This window comes from Nematolebias whitei, chromosome 1, assembly GCF_014905685.2.
Source record: "Nematolebias whitei isolate Nwh7 chromosome 1, NemWhi1, whole genome shotgun sequence".
Taxonomy (NCBI): Eukaryota; Metazoa; Chordata; class Actinopteri; order Cyprinodontiformes; family Rivulidae; genus Nematolebias; species Nematolebias whitei.
Window position 1 is genome coordinate 4,737,648 of NC_056498.1, and position 11,227 is coordinate 4,748,874.

At 39.2% G+C, this 11,227-nt stretch overlaps 1 protein-coding gene across 1 annotated transcript in view; it reads right to left on the reverse strand.

The window, feature by feature from the left end:
• ablim2 (actin binding LIM protein family, member 2) overlaps positions 1–11,227 on the reverse strand; it is a 206,714-nt gene that overhangs the window by 99,842 nt on the left and 95,645 nt on the right. The window contains exons 3-6 of the mRNA XM_037674776.1: positions 8,078–8,261; positions 2,720–2,832; positions 2,414–2,540; positions 1,431–1,524 (exon numbers count right to left, since the gene is read on the reverse strand). Of these exons, the coding sequence (XP_037530704.1) occupies positions 1,431–1,524; positions 2,414–2,540; positions 2,720–2,832; positions 8,078–8,261 (518 nt within the window). The remainder of the gene's footprint in view (positions 1–1,430; positions 1,525–2,413; positions 2,541–2,719; positions 2,833–8,077; positions 8,262–11,227) is intronic.

Here is an 11,227-nt window from a genome sequence, read left to right on the forward strand (position 1 = left end):
AGAGAGAGAGAGAGAGAGAGAGAGAGAGAGAGAGAGAGAGAGAGAGAGAGAGAGAGAGAGAGAGAATGTGTCCCAGCTGCAGCCTCATAAAAACTCAGCTGCACAATTGTTGACAAAAAGCACAGAGCTCTCATTACACCAGCTTAAAAGGCTCTGCTTTGCTTGTCTGTTTTAGGAATAATTGTTGATTTCTTTATTTTTGTCTTAATGTAAAACTTTAAAACTTTTATATTTATATGTGCTTTTTTAAAAGAACTCTCCAAATCCCTCACATTTGATTCTCCTAAGTATCTGCATCCGGCAGAGTTTAATTCTTTAAAACCATGCTGCAGTGGTGGCAGAAGGCTGACTGGGAGCAGATGTCTGTGTGTCCAGTGACTGACAGAAAGACTCCAACATAAATCTTTGGATGCTTGCTGGTGCAGCAGACTTACAGTCGGCTGTAGAGACAAAGTGTATGCATGTGTTCAATTAATACAAGAGCTTTTTATTTTTCTGCATCTATAGTGCAGTGGAACACGGCACAATCCTGATTTTTTACATTGTGTAACAAAACACATTGTTTCCTGGATACCTAGAGGGTATGTTGTCAGGGGAATTTTGCTCAAGGTCAAGGATGCTTATCACTAATTAATGTTAAATTAGTGTTGAACCATGTGCATGTGCTGCATGTGCAGCTGGGAGGCTCAGGTCATCAGGCCTGTGGTAGCTGATAAGCAGATATAAACAATTCTCGCACACGGTCCGGTGCAGATTCTCACAAACAGGCTTCAATGAGAATCTGTGTAAGCCTGTTGAGTGTGTCTGCCCTTGTAAGTAAAAAAAATGGTTAAATATCTTCTTGTGTCCTAATGCAGCTTCTTTTAGTAATTAAGATGAATAGAGGATATTTTTATCCAACATTTTGGGCCTTCAAAGCCGGCCTAACATCTCTTCTAACCTCCAGGTTTGACCTGAGCCATGCATGGGGGAAGAATTCATCTCCTTTAATGAAAGCCCTCCAGATTGAATTGCCGATCTTAGCATTGTTTGATTTTATTGAACATGTTTTGTGGGAATGTCATGAAGGGACTTCTGTATCAGTGTGTGAGCCACGAAGGGGCTCCGTTAGGCAGAAAGCTCAGAGCTATCATCTCTTTTGGGAGATTGGAGATCTCACTGAGAGTCTCAAAGGGACTCCATTAGATAGGTAGCCAGGGGCTGTCATTTTATCAAAAGGGGGTTTGGGGAGCCCCCGCTGTATTTGTCGGGGACATACAGTGTAAAATAGAGGTTCGGGGAACCTTGGATGGTCAACATACCTGGTCCACATAGGCTACCTGGAACTTACGAAGTACATACCAGGTACAAACCTGGTCCTAACAGCAAATAACTGCTACTATTTATCCCAGTATGTAGCTGGTAAAAACAGTGTTTTATCAGTACTGTACCTCCAAGACTTTCCCAGTGATGTACTTCTTACAACTCTCACACACGATCCCAAACATGGCGTGGTAATCCATCTCACAGTAGGGGATCCCATCCCTATTTGGACAACACAGAACCAGAGAGTAGATAAGAGATGATGCAGTCCATCAGATGTTGGTTTAGATTACAAAGGAGAAAATGCAGGACCTGATTTCTGGATCTAACCAGTAAAAGATGGTTTTATTTACAGAAACTGCTGGATATGGGCACCAGTGACTCCCGTGACCCAAACAGGAAGGAGCAGGTAAAGATGATGGATGGATGAAAAATAAACCTAGAAGCCTTTAAAAACATCAGTTTAGGCTTAATTTAAGGAAAGGAGCTTTCCAAAACTTTTGTTTAAACCAGAGAAATCCACTAAAGAAATATATTTTTTTTATTCTTTTAATTTGCTTAAAATTAGGCAATAATCAAAAAGATGTGTTTGGTGATTAAAATAAGGACACACAATACTGTGATCTTTCCTGCATCTCATATTCCAGTATTGGCTGTATTAGTATGATAATATCAAATATCCAGCACTGATTTTGGATACTAGCCCTTTAGATACCAGTATGACAGCTGATACAAACTTATTAAGATTAAGGCTTTTCAGCAGTGAAATTCAGATATTATATCTTCTTTTAATATTACAGTCACTATAGAATCTATTTCTATTTTGATTGTACGTTTAAAACAATTTTACATAAAAAAACAGACTGTTTTTTACGATAGCAGGACTAGATGACTGTCCCTGTTCTGATACCCAATTTGGCCCAAACCAGCTCCATGTTAAACTCTGTAGATGTCAGTATTACATGTTAATGGTTAAAACTAATGGTATATCTATAACACTGTGCCAAGATTAAAAAACAAACTCAGATTTAATGTTTGTAATTATTATCCCAAAGCTTGAAGCAGTGATCAAACCGTAGGACACATCTCAGAGGAAACCAGGGGGACTTACTTGCTGATGTACTCAGCATTGAGCACCTTGTTGCACACTTTACACTTGAAGCAACCCAGGTGCCAGTGCTTGTTCAGTGCTACCAGAGACTGTTCATTCTTAAACTCCTTCCCACAGCCACAGCAGTCTGCACACAGCACACATAGACAAAGTTAGCCGCTGTTTATGTTGACCCTCAAATGAACTTCGTCTCTAGAGAAGACCAGCCTGACATCAGCAAGTGGAAGCATTAAAGTAACATTGGTCATATTGTGTGTTTCTGGGATGGAGGTTTGATTTGTGTTGGTAATGAGGAGGAGAACTGACTATGGACAGCCTGTATGGGTGCAGGGCTGTTGGCAGGGAGGGGCTGGGAACACTTTTGGCAGATGCACTCCTTCCCATTAAATGTCACCCGGTCACCGGCTGGGAAAGGCTGTCTGCAACACACACACACAACACAAACAAACAAAACAAAAGAGTGTCAGGAAATTCATTTAACTAAATTATGATGAGCATGACTAAAAGTCATTTTCCTTAAAAAAATTAATACAATTAAAAAAACATCAATCATTGTTAAGGCAGCCAAACATTATCCTGAAGCAATACACAATACAGCCCACTTTGTACCAGGGTCCTAACTGGTACTGATATAGTGTGTACTCTAACCATTTATTTTCTTGTACATGGTAAAAATCAGGTACCTGGTATACTTAATAAAACCTGATGATAAGTATCTGGCACATACCAGGTATTTATTTAGTATCTACCAAATAACAGGTAGTTACTGGTATGTACTTGGCACAGGATACGTATCTGGTAGTTGTGTGGTACCAGGTACCAAGTGTATACCAAGTATGTACTAGTTACCAGGTACCTGGTAAGTATCAGGTACCAGGTGTCTATCAAATATTAGGAAAGTAGATACTGGTTAAGTACCAGGTACATAATAAGCAGATCTGGTTTTATTAGGTGTCAAATCAATCAGTCAATCAATCAAAAACTTTATTTCAGACACACATGGTCCATAGTAAACAAAAACAGGCAAAAAAACCTAACAACAACAATGCACAATGAAAATAGAATGTTCATCCATTGCCGTATAAATTAAGGTGCCAGTGATTCCACAGACTAGAAGAGAACCTAACCGAGCTTTGTACGGGGTTGGTCAGAGTATAAATGATGCTATTTACAGAGTCTGTTAGCCTACACATACATCTGTACGGTTTGGAAGCACAGCAGCATAAGTTGATACACTGGCATTTACAAACATCTGACTGGCATTACTCCATCACGGCACCTTAAGCAGCATCCTCATGCCATCATTGTACGCCACCTGAAGTTTATGTATACTGCTTTTTCTGTAATGCTGCCACAGGTGGGCAGTATACATTGGAGTACAATATGCTTTAAAGAGTACAGTTTTTACAGATACTGAGCACATAGAGAACTTCTGAAGAAGAATATTTTGGAGGAGGATGCCAAGTCAAAAATGCATTGAAACACACTTACCAATTGTAAATGGTGTTCCTGTCACAATTTTATTTTATTTTTTTCTTTATTCCTCCTATATCTTTGGTACATTGCATACAAAAGACACATGGCTCAATCTGGAACATTGTACTTGTATTTTATCATAGCTGTGCATTATCTGTTCTAGACTAAATTCACAGAGAACTTAAAATGTTATTTTCAAATAGTAATGGTATTTTGGCAAGACAAGCGAGAAAAGCCAGCCCTCATCAAAACTCTAAAGCACAGTCATACTGACAGAAACATCATCTGTAACATCGTAGCTAATGCATATGTATTGCACGCTGCTAGCTTAGCTCTATATTAGTTCTGGCAGTTTTCGACACAGGGGTAGGGAGGCTAGGATGCGTGAGAGAAGTGGAATGTGTTCTATTCACACAAGGAGAGCTGTTGGTCAGACTACTTCTTGTTGCTCTCGAAAATAGTTCAAATAGTTATTGTATCAAGTGTTTACTTATGTAGGTAAACGTAGCTGTTTAACAACACGTTAAAACACACCAGAATGCAGGAAATGGCATCTACCCACACACCACTGTGTCCTCCCCACATTACAAATGCTTCTGACGCCAATGGTCCACACTCTCATTGACTTCCATTTTATCTTAGCTCAAAATTCTCTATTCAAAACTGTCAGTCAAGTGGCTTTAACTGCTTATATCTCACACATAAACACTGTAGACACATAAAAAATAGTTTTCAAACAGCTACAGTGTGAAGCTTATTTTCTATCTAACTTTTTTGTGAGTGCTGTACTTGAGTGACAGTCACAGGAGTATGGTTACCATGGTGACTGAGCACTAATGAGTCTATGGCAGCTGCTTTACATTTACATCGCAACAGTTTGTGCTTCAAAATGTTGGTACTTTGTCAACTTAGATTTTTGCAAAAAATTTTTTTTTACAAAAAGAAAAGCCAAGTTATTGGAATTGAGAAGAAACCTTTGAGAAGTAGTTTCATTCAAAAATGTATTCAGACTTTTCTTTGTTAATAATGAATTATGTCAATATTAAACTACAGAAATTGCATTTCTTTTGAAAATGCAGTGTGAATGCTTATTGCAAAAGAACTTGCTGACAAACAGCTGAAATTAGCTAAAAATTCATGCTGAAATTTAGCTGAAATGGAAGAACAAGCCTAAATTAGCAGAAGAAAACAGAATGAACACATATTTGCTGAATTAGGTTTAAAGAAAAAAAATTTGTGAAATTTGAAATGCTTCAAGTTAATGATGACCACTTACACTGGTTAACTGGACATCATTAACTTCACGCAGACTCTCTCACTGGTACATTTTCATCTTTAAATCACTTCTTGGTCTGTTGCCTTCATACATCTCCTCCTACATGTCACTGCATGAGTGCAGCTACAGCGTGCACTCTCAAGACATCAATACCTGCATGTACTCTCAGCGCGGACTGAATTTGGCAAAAGGTCCTTCTCTTACTCAGCTCCTGTTTCCTGGAACACCTTGTAAAAGATCTGAAGTCGTCAACTTTGACCTCTCAAAGGGATTTTAAACTACTGTTAAGTTCAATGCAAAACTCAATGCAGGCATGTTCCTGTTTTGAATTTCTTACACTGTTTTATAATGTAAAATGTTTTTTATTTTGTTTTATATCACTTCTTTTATTTACTTTTTATTTTATATGCTTCTATATAAATGTTTATTGTGTGTACCTCATTTATGGTTTTTGTTTAGAACAGGTCTCTCTTGTATATGAGTCCTTGTGACTCAATGAGACTAATCTGTAGAAATAAAGGTTGAATGAATGAAAAATAACCAGAAATTAGCACATACACAGTTGTAGAAGGTGTGGACATGTCTCAAGAAGAAGAGGACACCTAAGGACAAGATGGACCAGAACATGACAATATAAAGCAGTAAAGTCTCTACACTGAACTATTATCTCTTGTACGTTTAAAAAATATGCATATATATATCTAAAAGGGTGCGTACTGTTCTTGTGTTAGGTTATATGATGTGTTTGTCAAAACAAATGAAAAATACAACAAAAATATTTATGGAAAAAAAGAAATGAACACAAAATTTAAGAAATTGCCCCCCCCCCCCCAACTGAAATTAGCAAAAAACAGCTGAAAAGTAGCTGAAAAGACAGAAAGAAGCTTTAACTACCAGAAGGGAGTTGAATAAGCTGAAATAAGCCAAAAAAAAAAAAAAGTGGAATTAGCTGAAAAAGCTAAAATTTGAGTAAAAGACTAAAAAGTAGCTGAAAGATCAGAAAAAGCTAGCAGCAAAAAGCTGAAAGGAGAATAACAAGATGAAATTAGGATAAAGAAGTTAATTAGGCTGAAAGCAGCAGAAATGACCATGAAAACCTTGAATTTATCTGAAAACAGCTGAAAGTAGCTACAAAAATGTTAAAAAGGTAGCTAAATAGTTAGAACAAGCTTAAATTATCAGAAAACAGAAAATTATAAGAAAGCAGAAAGAACACATTTGCCCAATTTGCTGAAAGAAGCAGAAATGAGCACAAAAAGTTTAAATTATCTGGGAAAAAAAAAAAAAGAAGCAAAATCAGCTGAAAAATAGTCAAAAAAGCAAAAAGAAGCTTAAATTCTGAGAAATAAGTGCTGAATTAGGCTGAAAAAAAGTTGAAATGAGAGCAATAAATGTGGAATTAGCTGAAAAAGCTAAAATTAGCATAACAATAGCTAAATAGTAGCTGAACTAGCAGAAAGAGCTGAAACTTGCGGAAATCAAGTCAAGTCAAGTCAACTTTATTTATAGAGCACATTTAAAACAGAACCTGTTATCAAAGTGCTTAACAACAACAACAACAACAACAACAACAACAACAACAATCAATGAGTAAATTAAAGAGAAAAATATATAAACATATATATACAATACACTAATAATGATAATAACTGAAGAATTAATAAAAAGCATTTAAAACATAGGGTCACAGATTAAAAAACACTAGATCAATTTACACTGCGTGAAATGCCTGCGAGAACAGATGTGTTTTAAGCAGAGATTTGAAGTGAGGAAGGGACGTGGCCTGCCTGATGTTGGGGGGCAGATTGTTCCAGAGTTTCGGGCCCATGACTGAAAAAGCCCGATCTCCTCTGAGCTTCAGTCTTGTTTTTGGAACAGCCAAAAGCAGCTGATCGGATGATCTCAGGGCCCGAGAGGGAACGTAAGGTTCCAGAAGCTCAGAGAGGTGAAGGGGTGCGAGGCAATTTAAGCATTTGAAGGTCAACAGAAGAATTTTAAAAACTATCCTCGTACGAACAGGGAGTCAGTAAAGGGAGGACAGAACTGGAGTAATATGGTCAGACATACGAGTTCCAGTTAAAAGCCGAGCAGCAGCATTCTGGATGAGCTGAAGACGTGAGATGGAGGCCTGGCTGATCCCAGCATACAGTGCATTGCAATAGTCCAATTGGGTCGTGACAAAGGCGTGGACTAGTTTCTCAAGGTCGGGTCTGGACAACACTGGCTTGAGCTTAGCTACCTGTCTGAGTTGGAAGAAGCTTTTCTGCAGAACAGAGTTGATTTGTTTGTCAAACTTGAAGTCAGAGTCTAAAACCATCCCGAGATTTTTACCAGACTGTTTCAGATATGGCTGAAGAGTCCAGGTTGACAGGATCAGTGGCGGCAGTTGAGCTTGGGCTAAAGACAATGACTTCAGTCTTGTCATTGTTAAAACTTAAAAAATTTGAAGCCATCCAGGCCTTAATGTCGTCCAGACATTTTAACAGAGGGTGAATGGAGCAAACACTTGCTGGTTTCACAGGCAGGTAGATCTGACAGTCATCAGCATAACAATGGAATGAAAGACCATGTTTCCTCAGGATGGACCCCAGTGGAAGCAAATAAAATCAGTTGAAAGGAGCATAACATCTGAAATTAGCATGATTTATGCTTGTGATAAATATGTTATGCTTATAAGTATGTTTTGTGTTTTTATAGTAGGCCGATCACTTTGACTTGGTCATTTTAAAAGTAGCTTGCGCATGCTGAAAAAGTGTGGGCACCCCTGGTCTAACATCACAGTAAAGATATCTGAAGCTCCTGTGCTGCAGTTGATGTCCTCACAGCACAGAACGCCTTATTCATGTCACTGGAGAGCCGGAGGGAACAAAAGTGTGTGTGAGTGTGTGTGGGGGGAGGTTAGTGATTATTACTTGCATGAGGAGCAGACGAAGCAGCGAGGATGGTAGGTCTTTCCCAGAGCGGACACCACCTCCCCCTCAATAAAGTCCTGGCAGCTGAAGCAGCGAGTGCCATACAGCCGCTGGTAGTCCAGAGTACAGATGTATTCACCCTGACGCACAAAAAACCCTCCCTGGGCGAGTTCACAGCCGCACACTATAGGAAGACACACAGCAAAAAATAATTAGTGATATGAAAACTCTAAACTACAAATCCATTTGAGGACAAAAACATCTGGAACTTAGAGGCACCAGAAGAACTAAAAGAGCCCAGTTTATCCTCTTTATGGATGTGGACCATATGACTTAAGGAGATGTAAGAACATGCTAAGATACTATAGCTATAACAACTGCCAACATTTTACAGACCAGATATGCTTGGGATTAAAGCTATTTTATGTTGATTTAAAAAGAAGTAAAAATAAGTGAGGTGTTATGTGGAGAGTCTGTTTGACACGTCTAATAATTTTCCTGCTTCAAGAGCCAGAAACACAACAACAGTGAAGATGTGTTCAACCTGTCTGTGGGCTTAATCCAACGTGACAGGAACTCACAAAGATTAACAATAGTTAGTAACAAACAAGAGTGACTAGATAGCATCACAGAGCTATAGTAACCCCCTACCCCTACACTTCCACGTGCTTTGTTTCTGGAAACAACAACAGGAAAGATAGATGATGTTTGTCCTGGACCATGTATGCAAAGTGCAACATACATACTCCCAGTGAGTCAGACATGAAGATATGACATGTTACTCATACTGTGTGCTTTACAAAGCTAACATTTACAGTGTCTGTAAAAAGTATTCACCTTGAAGCAGCATTTTGTCTCTTACGACATGTTATCAGTGAACCTACATGGAAACAACAATGCCATGAAGTCTGGGTTGAGGGCCCGACCCAGAACATTCTCTCTGATTGAGCGTGACAAGTACATGCTGTCGTGGCACAAGGGAAAAGAATCGTACAAAAGCTTTGTGAAACTCTGTGAAGGGCGGGGGTTATTTTTTGGATTCTGATGCTGTTCAGCTGATTTAGATTTTCAGTACGTCTTCAATAAACCCCAATTTTTAATGTGAAGAGATTCAATATCATCTCTTGTTTTTGTTTTTACTGAAAGATCAAGTCTTTACATGTTTTGGCTACAACAACCTTCCTGGGTGTTTTAATTGGTTATAGCTATTACAAATCATCCATCCATCATCTTTACCCGCTGCTTCCTTTTCAGGTCACTGGGGTCACTGGTGCCCATGTTCAGCCATCACTGTGCGAGGGGCGGGGGACACCCTGGACAGGTCTCCAGTCCATCACAGGGACACACAGAGACAAACAAACATTCACTCTCTCACTCACACCTAGAGACAATTTAGAGTTATCAATCAGTCTAACATGCATGTTTTTGGTCTGTGGGAGGAAACTGGAGTACACGGAGAAAACCCACAAAGCACGGAGAGAACATGCAAACTCCACCCAGAGAGGCCCCTGGACCAGGATTTCAACTGAGGCAACCTGTTCGCTGAGAGACGGCAGTTCTACCAACTGCGCCACCGTGCTGCTCTATTACAAATCAGCCATGGTCAATATAAATTGTACTTTTTGACAAAAAAAAAGGTTAAAAATTTTTCTTCTTCAATGACAAATTCATATCCAATTTCTACAGAACAATACCAGTTAAATAAAAATGGTGTAATATAAAACAAGTGATAACATAAATATTCACTCCCTTTAAGTGACTGTCCTGATTCAACTCAGAGAAAAGATGCACATGTCAGGGCATGGAGACAAACACATTTCCAGGGTCCTAACCATCTCCAAGAGTTCTGTTAAATCTACCATGAAGACATGGAAGAAGTATGGCACATGTGTAAACCTATCAAGAGCAGGCCGCCCTCACAAACTGACAGACCAGGAAGAAGGAGAATAATGAGAGACCACCAGGACCCCTGAGACCACTGAAGGAGGCACAAGCTTCAGCAGCTGACATGGAGAAACTGAGCATATGATAACTGTTGCCAGAGTTCTTCACCATCCATCCATCCAACCATCATCCATCTATACATCTATCCATCCATCCATCCATTTATCCAACCCTCCATCCATCCATCCAGCCATCCATCCATCCATCCATCCAACCATCATCCATCTATCCATCCAGCCAGCCATCCATCCATCCATTTATCCAACCCTCCATCCATCCATCCATCCATCCAACCATCATCCATCTATCCATCCATCCATCCATCCATCCAAACATCATCCATCTATCCATCCATCCATCCAGCCATCCATCCATCCATCATCCACCCACCCATCATTCCATTCATCCATCCATCCACTCATCCATCCAACTATTCATCATCATCCATTCAACCATCCATCTATTCATTCATCCATTCATCCAACCCTCCATCCATCCATCCATCCATCCATCCATCCATCCATCATCCATAATCCATCCATTGTCTATCTGTCCATCCAACCATCCATCCATCCAACCATCCAGCCATCTAACCATCCATCCATCATCCAGCCATCCATCTATCCATCCAACCATCCATCCATTAATCCAACCATCCATCCATCCTCTTGACCATCCATCTTACAACCATCCATCATCCAACCATCCAACCAGAGAGTGGTAAAGAGAAATACATGATTCAGTTCAGCTCCAGTGAAATTCAATTTCACTTGAACAGTTCAGTCCTGTCAAGACTTCACATTTATACAAACCTAATTCTAATCTAATACCTGACTGACAAATGTTGGATTGTATACCTGGATTATTGAGCATGGACTTTGTTCTCATTCTAATTTGTTTGCAGCTGATTTTGATTCAGGTCTAGGCCCAGTCAAAGCTACGCTGGACATTTCTAAACAGACCATTTTAATCTGTTTACATAGATTTCTGCATATGAATCCATCAAAATCTGTAAAATACTTGAGCTGTTCCAACGTTGGCATTAACCACAAATCATCAAAGGACAAATATTCTTACCTTGGTGAAAGATTCACCCACAGCCAAAGTAGATCTGTTTATACTGCTTACACTTTCTTCTTGATGATAATTATTTTAGCTCATGATAAAAAATTTACTTAAAAAAGGATTATGGTAAAACAAAACAAA